Below are 15518 nucleotides of genomic sequence, written 5' to 3'. Positions count from 1 at the left end.
TTTAAATGCCGTTTGCGATAAACGGAAAGGAGGGGGGAGCGCATTACGCGAGCGGCTTTGGATCCGAGCGAACTCTGCTTTTAAATGCCGTTTGCGATAAACGGAAAGGAGGGGGGAAGCGCATTACGCGAGCGGCTTTGGATCTGAGTGAAAACGCTGCTTTTAAGTTAAAGGTGATCAATAACTTTTCCTGGTAGGCTGCAATATATATATTTTTTTACCAGTCGTTAGGAGATATTGGAATGTTGTTCAGTAAAGAAGTATACGCAATGTATATTTAAAAGTAGCCGCGTACGGGCACGGTTCGAAAAAAAGCATTTGCAATATGTATTTGTTTTTGTTACCATATGGATTTAATTAAAAGTTAAAAAAATCCTCACGTGTAATATCTTTCTGTGTAAATATCTCATATTACAACATGGGACACCTGCGGCCGAAAATCCGGTGCGGCCTAAAATCCGATGCGGCCTTTACAATTAAAAAATTGATTTTATTTCTAAAATTAGAGCCAGCGGCTTTTCATCAGGTGCGCTCTGTAGTCCGGAATCTACGGTAGTTGTGTTTTGTTCTAAGTTCACTTTCTCCTCAGGGTGTAATAAGCACTTTCTCCCTCTTGTTGCAAGAAAGAGTTAAGGTAATTTGAATACATTCTACACTTAGTGAACATAAACCTTTTGTAGTCAAGTAAAAAAAACTGCAGATGCTAGCATCAGGTACAGAAATCAAACTGCTGGAGGAGCTCTCTGGGTCAGGCAGCACTTATGGAGGGAAATGGATAGTGGGCATTCCCTTAAGCAATACCAAGAGAGATGAAACATCATAAAGAATTCTATTTAATTTTTTTAAAAGTTCATATCTTTGTGCTGAGTCATTAGTGTATAAATGTAAAATAATTGTATACTCTGGCACAAACATTTCTTATCTTCTGTCTTAATGCTCAATTTCCATTTCACAATCCTTGATAGTTTTGTCATATCAGTTTTTAATCAGTTGAGAACATATTTAAGAAAACTCATGGTTTCTATAAACAACAGACCCAAAGGAGCAGGAAATTCTATGCAAATGGAAAATAACTAAAATAAATACACATTAGCTTACATGGTTCAACAATATTTATAAAGTTGTCTTTGTTTAGTTGACTAAGCCCAAACTATAGTGCAATCAACTTTTTCAGAGCAGATAGTCAATTGCAGCAGCTACTTGTCATGGAGCAGTAAAAAACTAGTAACTCCTAATAGCAGGGGATATTTTCTGTTGTGTTTTTAATATTTCAGCAATATTTGAGTAATATTGTAAATATATTGTTTGAAGAGGGCGGAGCAAAGTTAAGATGGCGCTAAACGGCGACTCGTTTGCTTGCATCTTCTGAATCAGTTCTATTTCTATCTTTGATATCTCTTTTTTTTTTCCTTTTTCAAGGTTCTTTTGAAGACCCTGACCTGGAGTTACACACTGGCTTCAGTTCTTTATGGAAATGGGTCCCGCTCTCACGACCGGCCATTTTTTTTGAAATCCCATGGATGTGGTCTGGAAGACTAGCGCACCTTCAGGGTGCCGGATTTTCGTGGCTCTGGAGATGGGCTGATTCAAGACCAGTGCCCCTGACTGACACATCGCAGGAGAACACGGAACACCGGGAGCTGTGCGTCCAGAGACCTGAGCTGATTCTCTGGGTGCAGGGCTCGGAAAACATCATAAATCAGCTTGTTATGTCTCCCCGCTCACTGTGAAATGGGGACACCTCTTTTCCCCTTATTAGCGAGAGAGAGAGAGTGTCTCTGGTATGTCGAGTTACCAGGTGAATGAGTAGTCTTTGGGATACTGCAAGTCTCTGTCTTTATTGATGCTTTGCTGCAGGCTTGAGTGCTCGGTGGGGGGCACCGATGCTTTTGCTGGTTGGGGGGGTAAGGGGGGGGTTGTTGCCTGACTGCTGTTTGTGTGTGGGAGAGGGGAGCTGGGGGGGGGGGAGCTTTGAGGTTCTAACGTTTAACTCTCATTCATTCTTTGGGGCACTCCTCTGTTTTTGTGGATGGTTGCAAAGAAAAAGAATTGCAGGATGTATATTGTATACATTTCTCTGACATTAAATGTACCTACCTACTAAGCATTCTTTTGTTTGATTAAATGATTTATTATGGGTTATGCGTAAAAGTAAGTGAATGGCATATGTCATTATGCCACCGTGTCATACGTGCACCTCTAACTTAAGTAAAGGCGAAATAGACACTTATTATCTCCCAGCTCCATGATTTGCTTTCAATTATTTTTATCTTTCAGAGTTACAAAACATAACAGTAGCAACAAGGAAGATTTAAACGAACCTGAGACGACTACTTACCAGTTGAAGCGCAGTGCGAAGTTCGAGCTTAAAAAAAATGCAGCGAGACATACAAGTTTTTAAAAAGCGCAGCAAGACATTTCTGGTTTTTTAAAAGCGCAGTGAGACTTTTAAGTTTAAAAAAAAAGCGCAGCACATGCTTCTTCAGGAAGGTATAGAGAAGATAGAGTTTTAAAAAAGGTAGAAAACTGACAAAATTCAAGGGTTCATAAACAATGAGTACTGGGAGATATAGTAACAACTTTTAAAATGCAGAAGTGGCTGGTACATTGCAGATAAATGCGTTTGATTGCAGAAGAGATAAGTGTAATATGTATACTGAGGGAATCGAGCAGTATTTTGAAGCAAATTAAATAGCTAATGCAAAGTGAGTGCCAGTTTTGCTGAGTACAATAGGTAGAAAATCATACAGTTAGGTAATTGCTCCAACCAAACCAGTCAAAATTAGCTTTGCTGATATTGTGAAAGTAATGCAGGGATATTTGGAACCAAAACCATTGTTGATTGCAGAACGCTTTAGGTTTTTTTTTAAAAGAGAGGAATCAAAAGGAAAGGGAATCCATTTCAGCTTATCTGCCTGAACTGAAGAAGTTGTCTGAGCATTGTCAGTTCAGTTTAGTGATGGGCTTAATAATGCACGGAGAGATCATTTAGTTTGTGGAATGTTACAAGAAAGCGTTCAAACACAGCTCCTAAATGGGGCAAACTTGCATTTAAAAAACTAGTTGAATTTGCTGTATCAATGGAAACAGCAGACAGAGAGGCATTTGAGTTGCAGTCAGGAATGAAAGTGAGCGTGAACAAAATAGCAATGTCTAAACAGAAACCATGCTGGCCAGACAAATTACATTACTGTCATGGCAGGGGTTTACATACACCAGGCCAGCACAGGCTAAGGGACAAAACTTGCAGAAAATGCAACAAAGTAGGACATATGCATAGAGCATGTTGGGCAGGCAAAAATAAATGGACTGCACAGAGAAGAGAAAAAGATGAAACGCCAAGTTGCAGTCACAAAAAGAGCACTCATCTGCATGCTGTGGATGAAAAATCTGATAACGAGGAGGGTGACACAGGGCTGGGTAGCCTTGAAATTTACAATGAGAAAACTAACACAAGACAAGCAATATAGCTTACACCGGAAATGAATGGAAAATTAATTAAAATGGGATTGGACACTGGCTCAGCTGTTTCAGTCATTCCATAAAATGAGTTTTAAAGTGACGAAGTGAAGCTTGCAGATATCCAACAATAGAGAACTTACAATAGAGAAATGATAACTCCTGCGGGAATGACATTCATAACAGTTAAATACAACATCCAAGAAGCAATACTGGTCTTGTATGGGGCAAAAACAGGAGGGTCAGCATTGTGGGGTCACGATTGGCTGAGACAACTACAACTTGATTAGAGATCCATCCACCATTTGCATGTCACATCCCTGAAATAGAGTCAACTCAAGTGAAGTATGAAAGGTCCTGGATAACGCCACAGTGGTGCATTGGAAAATTCAAACATATCAAGGATAAAATTCTGTTAAATGAAAATGCCACACCCAAATTTTACAAACCCATTGGATTCCTTATACCATCCCTGAGTTAGATCACAAGGAGGCTGAAGGAATTCTTTCCAAGGTTGAGTGGAGCCCATGGACAACACCAGTGGCCTCAGTAGCCAAGAAGAATGGGTCTGTCAGGACCTGTGGTGATTTTGAGTTCACCGTCAACTTAGTATTGAAGGTAGATCAATGCCCTTGTCCAGGACAGAGGATATCTTTGTAAACTTCTTGGAGGAAAACACTTCAGCAAAATAGACTTAGCTGAGACCCACCTACTGATGGAGATGAAAGAAGAGTCCAAAATATTTCTCACCATAAACACTCACAATGGGTTTTATCACTATAAACTGATGTGGTAACCTACCAAAAGCCAGAACGACGCTCCCCAAGCTCCGTGCAAATGGCAACAATAAAGAAACCTGCCCCTACTCCTCAATCACCCAGAGTTGTATTCGTTTCTCTCCTCACTTCTCACTGAGTATAGGCTTACAAAGACTGCAGTCCGATCGGGGGTGCTCTCCGTTCTAACCCTGTAATATTTAGAGTAGCATCTGCATCTGCACACTGGCAGAAAGCTGTGAACTGGGTGATGCAAGGCTGTCCAGGTACTCAGTGATACCCGGATGACATCATCGTCACCACCAAAGATGACAAGAAACATTTTCAAAATTACGTGACAGTGTTAAAAAGGTTAGATTATGGGCTCAGAGCACAATGCAATGAGAGTGATTTCTTTAAACCACACACCCTACAGTGGCACACCACTGACACATGAGGAGTACACAAGTGTGCTGAGAAAATTCAAGCAGTGGTGGATGCCACAAGGCCAAAGGTCATGTCACAGTTGCGGTCCTTTTTGGAATCTGTCAATTACTATAAGAAGGTTCCTGCTGAACACAGCTACCATGTTCCACCCCTCAAACTCATTACAACACAGTGAGATGAAATGGCAATGAACAAAACAATGTGAGGTGACTTTCCAAATGATACAGCAAATGCTGATGTCATCCACATCGCCCCGTGAAGTTTACCTGTGCTGTCTCGCCTCATGGTATAGGTGTAGTAATGTCACATGCAATGAGTTATAGAGTGAACGCCCCATAGCCTTTGCATCAAGTTCCCTTAGCGTTGCGGGGAAAAGTTACGCACAGATTCACTGAGAGGCCTTGAGTCTGGTTTGAAGTGTACAATGTTTCAATCTGTACTTATATGGGAGAGAGTTTACCCTCATTACTGATCATCAATCATCACAGCAGCAGCATGAATGCAGAGATGGCCGGTTTCTTGGAGGTCACAATTACAAGAACAAGTTCAAGAGGAAAACTAAACATGGAAATGGTGATGGACTGCTCTGTTTACTCATGGAAAAGGAAGTATCTGAAAAATTTACAGAAGTGGATACTCCTCTTAACACATTCTCCCCAAAGCAAATCAAAAGTCTCCCTATAACAGCAAAGGTGATCCAAAGGGAAACCGTGAAATTCCCCACACTGCCTCAGGTCTACATGACAACCCAAAATGGCTGGAACGTGCAGCAAAAATTCCAGTTCCCCCAGCACTTTTACCAGCATTGGGATGAATTTGCCCTTGATGGAGGTGGCCTTATCTGGAGATTGAGAGGTGTTGTACCATCCAAGCTGGGTGTCAAGATCTCTGAGGATCTAACCTGGTCCCAACATATCGATGCAGTTATACAGAAGGCAAGACAGTGGCTATACTTTATTAGGAGTTTGAAGAGATTTGGCATGTGAACAAATACACTCAAAAACTTCTACAGCTGTACCATGGAGAGCATTCTGACAGGCTGTATTGCTGTCTGGTATGGTGGGACTGCTGCACAGGACCGAAAGAAGCTGCAGAAGGTTGTAAATCTAGTCAGCTCCATCTTGGGTACTAGCCTACAAAGTACCTAGGATGTCTTCAGGGAGCTGTGTCTCGGAAAGGCAGCGTCCATTATTAAGGACCTCCAGCACCCAGGGCATGTCCTTTTCTCACTGTTACTGTCAGGTAGGAGGTACAGAAGCCTGAAGGCACACACTCAGCGATTCAGGAACAGCTTCTTCCCCTCTGCCATCCAATTACTAAATGGACATTTAATCTTTGGACGCTACCTCACTTTTTAAAAAATATACAGTATTTCTGTTTTTGCATGTTTTTAAAAATCTATTCAACATACGTATACTATAATTGATTCACTTGTTTATTTATTATGATGTTTAATTTATTATTATTACTTTTTTTCTTTGCTAGATTATGTATTGCATTGAACTGCTGCTGCTAAATTAACAAATTTCACCTCACATGACTGTGATAATAAACTTAACTCCGATTCTGTGAGCTAAAGTGTTAGAGGAGCTACATGCCAGTTATCTGTGTGTGCCCAAAATGAAAGCCTTGGCTCAAAGTTTTCTCTGGTGATCTGGGACAGATGGAGTAGCTTGCCATGCACCGTTTGGGATGCCAACACGATCCGAAGAAAGATGTCCAGGGCTGTCAGAACCACTTCCTGCAGTTCCAGTGTCAACTCCTACAACCACCAAGGAGGAGGCCCCAGAACCTCAGATTGTTTCACAGCCACAAGTCTCTCCTGCCAAGTTGAGTAACTCCCATTGCCAAAAAATCCCCTAAGAGTAAAAATTCCCCTACAGTGACTAAATCTTTGGACCTGAATGGAACAATTTAAAATGTGCTATGCTGCGGATGTCTATGTCGTACTGTAGTTGTATTATATATTTATGTTTGTAAACATTCTTTGTTTTTACAAATAACTCATTACAGGTTATACATAAAGGTATGTGAATGCATATGTCATTACGCCACCGTGTCATACGTGCACAAGTAAAAACAAAGTACACACGCATTTTCTCCCCACTCCATGCTTTTCTTTCAATTAGTTTTATGTTTTGGAGTTAACAAACATAGCTCTTTCATTTCTTCCATTGAAGCACTTGTGCATTATTCATTCAGAAAATAACATCAAATATCATCAGAGACAGAAGTTAAAAATAAGCAAACAGAATGAAACTGTGGGAGGCCTACTGAGACAGTAAAGTGAACCAGAGATAGAGAGTGACAGACAAGTTAAATTGGAGACTGGACTAAGAAAGACTGAAATACAAAGAGAGAAAGAGAGAAGAGGGAGGGAGAAGGGAATTCAAGTAGATATGGAAAGTGAGAACATGGATGAGGCAGTGTACAAGGTGGCGGGGGGGGGGGGGGGGTGGACAGTGACTTCAGGCAGATCCAGATCAATAGAAAACTTCAGACTAGAAAAAAAGTCAAGGTCAAATACAGCAATACCTTAAAAGGTTAAAAAAAATCAGAGAGAGAATGAAGCTTTTGGAGGATTTCAGGAAGACAATCAATATACTTTTTACTACCGTGGCTTTGAGCAGTGCCAAGAGAGATGCAACCTCATAAAGAATACTAATTTCTTTTAAAAAAATTCAACACTACCTTACACAACTTTGTGCTAAGCAGAGTAAAGACTACTGCTTAAAAACCGTGTAGGTGGAAGATTATGAAAAGGGAGGTCTTGTATGACAAAATCAGCAGAGAGGGTTAGAGCTTACGAACCAAAGCGTATTCCAACCATTGCAGGTTCAATGCCCACTGATCAAATCTGATAAACTAAAAAATGGCTTAATCCTATTACTGTGATAAAGTGGCAGCAGGTCATGTTTTTAGCTTCATGATTTGTGGCTCAAACTTATCCCATGGCTCTGGTTTTAGATCTCCCATCAACACTGCTCTCTGACCACTGGATCAAATTTCATCAGAGAGACTCAAGCACAAATATTAAGGTTGGCGTACAGCCTTACGATGAGGTGATGTCTTATCTATAGTCCCGGGAGGATGTAAAAACTATTTTCAACAACAAAAGGGATTTTGTCCCTGTTCTCTCGGCCAACATTCAGCTATCACATTGTTGTCTGTCAGGATGTATGAACTTACATTGTGAGAAATCAGAATATATTCAGAAGGCTGGAGATACTTTAGAATGTTCTGAAAGGGGCTGAATCGCGAAATTTAAATACAGTAGAACTCCAATAACCTGGCACCCGATGATTTGGGAATTCTGATTTTGCATCTGGCTCACTAGCTGATGCTTCTTGCTCTCATTTCTCACGCACAGGGGGCCCTGGTTCCCACAACTCCTTCCCGTTCACTCACACCCCAGTTCCCTTACTCCATGTCCACTCACCACAGAACTGGTTCCCACATTCACTTTCCGCTCCCAGGGCTCCAATTCCCACAATCCCTTGCCATGCACCGGAGCTCTGGTTCCCGGGTTCCCTTTTCACTCACCATGGCCCAACTGCCCACATTCCCTTCCTACTCAGTCGTAGTGTTTCACATTGCGCTGTCAACTTGAGGGGTTGAGGGAAAGTCAATCTGGTGTCCAGTGAAGAAAGATTACTGCACCAGGCCTGTAAATGCTTTCCAAATGCCATTGTGGATGGATTCCCAACTTCAACATATTAAGATAGTGATTGCCAGCTCCCTTTGAGGCTTGGTTCAGTAAGTCCTTGCATTCAGCTGGTCCAGCGCATATAACTGATCCTGCAGCCTGACAGAGAAAGATCTGAGGGGTGAGGATCAGAGTAGTAACTCTGAGGTAGACCAGTTTGTCTACCCACCTAAGCTGTACCCTCATTGTGCAGCTCACTACTGTTTTGTCCAGGGCTAGATAGCATATGCTGGCCTTGTCAACGATCCCCAGATTCCGAAAATGAATTCAGAAAAAAAGAATCAAGACGGAGGTCACTTGCAAACCATATTGTCTGACTAACTAATTAGTGTCCCCCTGCTTTTCATGTTATCCCACTAAAGCTCTACTTGTGCAGTGACAGGATAGTGGTATTAAAAATTACCATCGACACAATAAATTGGAATTAGCCATTGACATCAGCAGGGGATTTAATTACTATGAGAAATATTAGCTTCGGTTCTACAATGCAAGACAGGCAGATGAATGAGTCACACCTTAAAAAGCTATATAGTGTCAGCAGCACAATAGAACTTATTTTGCTGAGACATTGTTTGATATTTTAAAAAGCCGAACTTTTGTTACTGAAGCGCCACATGCAGTTTACAGCAGTTTCATCACTTTGGATATGTGTTTTGGCTCTTTGAATTGGATGTAATTTCCACTCTGTTTTAAAAATGCAGTTTATATTCTAGGAAGTATTAAATGTATGTCCCAGCATCTACTTATTTATTGAAATATGGCATCAAATAGGCCCTTCCAGCCCTCTGTGCCACAGTGCCCAGCAATCCCCCAGTTTAATCCTAGCCTAATCACAGGACAACTTACAATGATGAAATTAACCTACCAACCAGCATGTCTTTGTACTGTGGAAGGAAACCGGAGCACCCAGAGGAAAATCACATGGTCATGGGGAGAACGTTACTCTGCGGTACTTGAACCCGGGTCACCTGTACCGTAAAGCGTTGTGCTAACCACTACGCCAGCGTGCCGCCCCCCATCGTTCGCTGGATTTCAATGCGATCTGCAAGTACTAAGCCTCTTCTGTTAGACTGAAGTTGATCATTAGCTCATGACTGATGGGAATTTGTTTGGGCACAAAATCAGGTGCTGAGCAGTTTTCCTTGCCTCTAAACTCTCCGTGTCATCAACAAATATAAATCTATCTGCATTTGTGAAAGCTTCTGTTGTCGGTACGTTGCAGTGAGCCAAAAGGCAGCACATAAGCACTCTGGCTTCTATTCCATCACCCCGTATTTTCTACCACACCCTCTGCTTTCCTCCACTACCTCTTATGGAAAGTCCCTTTACCCAGCTTGTGATTTTAAAAAGAGTATTTTCTTTTTATTTGACAGCTACTGCCATTCTTTACTATAAAATTTTAAGGGAAAATGTCCCTACTGGACAATTAAAATTTTGATTTTTCTGTTAATGATCCGGTGATGAGAAATCCTCTTTCCAGTTCTGGCTCCCTCTTTAAAACCATGACCTGTCTTTCTTAAATACTACTTCTCTTTATGAGCTTACTGCACAGCCAGGCTACCTCATGAGTCAGTGTGGGAAACTACACAGCCAAGACACTACTTAGTTTGTTCACATGGTTTCACTTTGCAAACCACCAAAGAAAGAAAATTCCCAGTATTTCTACCCATTCTGAATAGAATTATGCTTCGAAATTTTGATGCCCACGTATTGTAAAAAAGTAGCATCAGAATTTAAAGTCAGCTGGGGGTGGGGGGGGGAGGGTGACAGAGAAACTAATTTCTCGTTACCAGCATTAAGTGACACAGTGGTGCAGCGGTAACAACGACGCGCTACAGCGGCAGCTGTAAGATCGGGGTTCACGTGCCGGCGTTATCTGTAAGGTGTTTGCACGTTCTCCCCGTGACCGTAAGCTCCAACTTCTTCCCATATTCCAAAGACTAGTGGTTAGGGTTAGTGAGTTGTGGGCTTGCTGAGCAAGTGCTAGAAGTGTGGTGACACTTGTGGGCTGCCCAGTACAACTGCCGCTGAATTGATTTAACACCAGCGCCGCATTTCACAGTACGTTCCAATGTACATCCGACAAATAAAGCCAAACATAGACGGATAGCAACCATTGTTGGCACTCACCACTGCTCATTCTCTTCCACTGGAAATGTGTGCCTACAGAGGTGAGAACAACTGACAGCTGATGCTCTTTTGCTCTTAAAGGATAAGACAAATTTCAGCCCCACAATTTTCCAATCATGGAAGTTCTTACACATGCTCCATACAGATAATGATTCAAAGTCATCAAGTTTTCTACTGCCAAAAGATGCTGAAAATGATACTAGTTTGTGCTTCCTTAACACCAATTTCATTTAGGATCACTCGTTTTTCTTTTCCATTCATTCATTTTTACATATTCATCAATTCTGATTTTCAGAAGATTTTGGGGAAGTCATTTGCGCTAATTCCAGCATATTGTCTAAATCTTTTCAAGAACAGCGTTCGTAATTTAAAAAAAAAACTTTAACTAAGGATAGGGATCAGCTGTGTATAATCTGTGAACTAGTCTGATCAATGTGAAGTGATTGGTAAAGCTCAGAGAATAGCGGAGATGGTGGGATGCCTGTTTGCCTAGAAATCTGACAGCACCAGTGAAAGAACATTAGTCAACGAGTTTGTGGTGGGCTAGAGGCTGTTTCCAGGAAATACAGTGTAAATGGCATCAACTGACAAAGGAAGAGATGACTGATGAGGATTTGGGGAATGCGGTCAACAGTTGGAGCATGTGATTGGTAGTTAATGGAGAGCTCGGAGTTGGTGGGATGAATCAGCTGATCACTAGGTTGGGGTAGCCAGTTTGCTCAGCAGATTAGGTGCGTTTTTGAGGCCCATTAATCTTATACTTGCTCTAATCTACCCAACAACAATCCAACTAGTCCCTCTCCCCACTTTGTCACCCCCAATAGGTTTTGACATTTCCCTCAATGCCTCTATTTAATGCAAATTCTGATCGGACCCTTTGTGATTTTGAATATCACTATCCAATGCCTTTGCAACCTCCACTATTCTGAGAGGGAAAAATATTCAGGACTAGTCTCTTAGCCCCAGAAACAGTTCCTTGAATGTCTTCTATAAACATTCTCTAAAGCCTTCCTGTGTGAACTGGTAGCTGTACTCCAGTTATAGCTGAGTCGGTAAATATTTGTAAAGATGTAGTTGTACCCTTAAGTTTATATGGTTGTCTTCATTCTTCCTCCCAAAACGTACCACGGAGAATAGCTACATTAAGCTTCACCTGCTACCTGCTTGCCCATTCACTAGCCTGTCTATATCTCCTTGAAGTCAACGACTTAACTTCCTCAGTTTATTATACCTCCAAAACTTATATATTAAAAAAATGGAAACGGTATCCTATACATCGACGTCAAAGTTATTAATAGGCACTTAGAAAATCAGCGGAATTGTTTCTGAACCTAGTGGGAAGGGGGAAGTTGGCGGTGGGAACGCTAAACTAAAAGCAAACATTCTTCACTGCTCTGTTCCTGTCAATCAGCCAAGCTTCCATTCATGATACTGCTCTCTCTTTTGTTATGTAAGTTTGTTTTAATCACAAGCAATATTATGTCGATCGTTTACAAAGTCTGTGTATAACTCATAAAATCATATTTACCTTTTAAGAAACCCACTTTGGGTTTCCCTAACCAATCCACAAGTGACTGTGAGTTCTTTCTCTAGTTGTCCTTTCAACATACATTTCTATTTAGATTTCTTAATTGTGTTTAGACTCTTCAGAATGAAGAACATTTAATGGAAACACGGCCTAAATGCTTCAGCGGACATGTGTCCTTCACTAGATAACCATGGTGCGGCCGAGCAGTGCTACGGGCTGCCAGATCTCCATCCCTCTCCCACCCCCCGCTACCCGCGTCTCCGAGCGGCTCCTACCTCGGAACAGGAACCTGCTCTGTCTCCGTTCATGGGATTGTCCATCTCCATGTCTGCAGAGCCCATCGCCGCCTTCTGTCTGCGCTGTGCGTCCTCGGACCGCTTGCCCGCTCGCTGTGTTGCCCGCTCAAGTGCCCCGTCTCGACTGTGCCGGCCGACCTCGGCTGTAAGGGGCGCTCTATTCAGATGCATCCCTGCCTTTCGGTTTGCTGTCACCGCCCCGTTGGAAATTTTGCAATTCGGTTAACCGCTTGAGGACAAAATATCAAGACCTGCGTCTACACTTCCACAGACTTTCTAAATTTAACGCGACATATGAATGGTAAAGCTCGTTTCCCCAAACTGGGAAATGTCTTCTGTTCTGTTCAACGGATTGGAAGACGTCGCATTTTTATAAAGATGTACATAATGGAACAGTAGATTACTTGCTGATTGTAAACTGCACTCCTCCTGCTGGTCAGTGAATGCCACTGAATGTTTTACTGCGTCTGAGGGTCAGTCGGAGAACACCACAACAGACACAAAGAAGCAGGCCCTTCGGTCCATTCAGTCCGTTCCAAACTTTTAATCTGCCTCGTCCCATCGACCTGCATCCGAACCATAGTCCTTCATACCCCTCCCATCAATGCAGCTATCCAAATTTCTCTTAAATGTTGAGATCTAACCCATATCTACTTGTTCCACACTCTGAGTGAAGGACATTTCCATCATGTCCCCTTTGAACATTTCACCTTTCACCCTTAACCCATAGCCTCTAGTTCTAGTCTCACCCACCCTCTATGGAAAAAGCCTGCTAGCATTTTCCCTATCTATACCCCTCATAATTGTGTATATCAAATCTTCTCTCATTCTCCTACGCTCTAGGGAATAAAGTCCTAACCAGGTCCTCAAGCTCAGCAGCATCCTTGTAAATTTCCTCTGCACTCTGTCAATCTTACTGACATCTTTCCTGTCGGTAGGTGACCAGAACTGCACACAATACTCCAAATTAGGCCTCTGCTTATACAACTTCAACATTACATCCCAACACCCATACTCAGTACTTGGATTTATGAAGGCCAATGTGCCAAAAGCTTTCTTTATGATCCTACCTGTGATGGCAATTTCAAGGAATTATAGATCTGTATTCCCAGATTCCTCTGTTCTATTGCACAACTCAGTGCCCTACCACTCACCTTGTCTGTCCTCACACTTGTCTGCATTAAATTCTTTCTGTCGTTTTTCCAGCTTATTTTCCCAGCTAGTCCAGATCCAGCTTTGATAGCCTTCCTCGCTGTCCACGGCATCTCCAATCTTGTTTTCATCCACAAATTTGCTGATCCATTTTTACCATATTATTATCTAGATCAGTGATATAAATGACAAACAACAACAGCACTGATCCCTGTAGCACACCACTAGTCACAGGCCTCCAGTCAGAGAGGCAACCATTTATCATTCTCTGGCTTTCCTCACAAAGCCAATGTCTAATCCAATTTACTACCTTATCTCGAATTCAAGTGACGGATCTTTTATGACCAGCCTCCCATGCAGGACCTTGCCAAATGCCTTGGCAAATATCCACTGTTTTGCCTTCACCAACCTTCCTGGTAACTTCCTCAAAAAGTTCTATTAGATTGGTTAGCCATGACCTACCATGCAAAGCCATGCTGACAATCGTTAACCTGTCCCTGTCTATCCAAATACTTGCATATCCACTCCCTTAGAATACCTTCCAATAGCTCATCTACCACCAAAGTCAGGCTCAGCAGCCCATAATTTACCACTTTATTCTTAGAGCCTTTCTTAAACAATGGAGCAACATTAATTATCCCCCAGTCCTCCGGCGCCTCACTCGTGGCTACGGATTTTTACATATCTCTGCTAGGGTCCCTGCAATTTCTGCACGCCTCCCACAGGGTCTGAAGGAATACCTTGCCAGGCTCTGGGGAGTTATACACCCTAATTTGCCTCAAGACAGCAAATACCTCCTCCTCTGTAATCTGTATACTTCATAGCTGTCTTGCCTCACTTCTCTGTGTCAGTCCCCTGTGTAAATACAGATGCAAAATATGTATTTAAGATCTCCCCTATTTCTTTTGACTCCATGCATAGATGACCACTCTGATCTTCCAGTGGACCAAGTCTGTCCCTTGCTATCCGTTGGCTCTTAATATACCTGTAGAAGCTCTTGGTATTCTCCTTCACCCTGTCTGTTATAGCAACCTCATGTCTTCTTTGAGCCCTCCTGATTTCCTTCTTAAGTGGCCTCTTGCATTTTTTATACTCCTCAAGTCCCTCATTTGCTCCTCCCTGCTATTCACCTTCTCCTTCTTAACCAAGGCCTTAATGTCTCTCGAAAGCCATGGTTCCCTAAATGCTGGGGAGCTAGTGCATATGATGGAGCTGGTTGAGTTTACAACATTCTGCACCTTTTTCCAATCCTGTGCAGTGCTTCCTCCATAGCAGATGGTGATGAACTAGTTAGACTGCTCTCCACTGTACATCTGTAGAAATCTGTGAGAGCCTTTGGTGATATAACAAGCCCTCTCAAACTCCTAATGAAATACAGCTGCTGTTGTACCTTCTTTGTAATTGCATCAACATGTTGGGCCCAGGATAGATGTTCAGAGATGTTGACACCCAGGAACTTGAAACTGCTCAGCATTTCCGCTGCTAATCCCTCAATGAGGACTGGTGTATATTCCTTCAACTTCCCCTTCCTGAAGTTCACAATTAATTTATTGGTCTTACCAATGATGACTGCAAGGTTGTTTTGAAACCAGTCAACCAACTGATTTATCTTGCTCCTGTAGGCCTCATCATCACCATCTGAAATTCTGCCGGCAATAGCTGTATCACTGCCAAATAAACGGCGTTTGAGCTGCACCTAGCCGCACCATTATCACGAGAGAGTACAGCAGTGGGCTAAGCATGCATCCTTGAGGTGCGCCAGTGTGGATTGTCAGCGAGGAAGAGATGTTATTTGAAATCTGCACTGGTTGTGGCCATCTGGTGAAGAAGTCAAGGATCCAGTTGCAGAGCGAGGTACAGAGGCCCAGGTTTTGGAGTTTGTTGATTAGAATTGAGGGCATGATTGTGTTGAATGCTGAGTCATAATCAGTAAACAGCAGCTTGATGTAGCTATTGCTATTGCCTATGTGATCTGAAGCTGAAGAGATTGCATCCACTGTAGACCTATTGTAACAACAGCAAATTGCAGCTGGTCCAACTCCTCT

At 42.3% G+C, this 15518-nt stretch overlaps 1 protein-coding gene across 1 annotated transcript in view; it reads right to left on the bottom strand.

Annotated features, from left to right (window-relative positions):
• Positions 1-12689, bottom strand: part of ninj1 (ninjurin 1) — a 62674-nt gene extending 49985 nt beyond the window's left edge. Inside the window, exon 1 of the mRNA XM_073072189.1 lies at positions 12301-12689. Within this exon, the coding sequence (XP_072928290.1) occupies positions 12301-12492 (192 nt within the window). The 5' untranslated portion in view covers positions 12493-12689. The remainder of the gene's footprint in view (positions 1-12300) is intronic.
• Positions 12690-15518: the final 2829 nt, after the last annotated feature.

Source organism: Hemitrygon akajei, chromosome 19, assembly GCF_048418815.1.
Source record: "Hemitrygon akajei chromosome 19, sHemAka1.3, whole genome shotgun sequence".
Lineage (NCBI taxonomy): Eukaryota > Metazoa > Chordata > Chondrichthyes > Myliobatiformes > Dasyatidae > Hemitrygon > Hemitrygon akajei.
The sequence above is the reverse complement of the archived record's forward strand: the minus strand, read 5'-3'. Positions and strand labels throughout refer to the sequence as shown.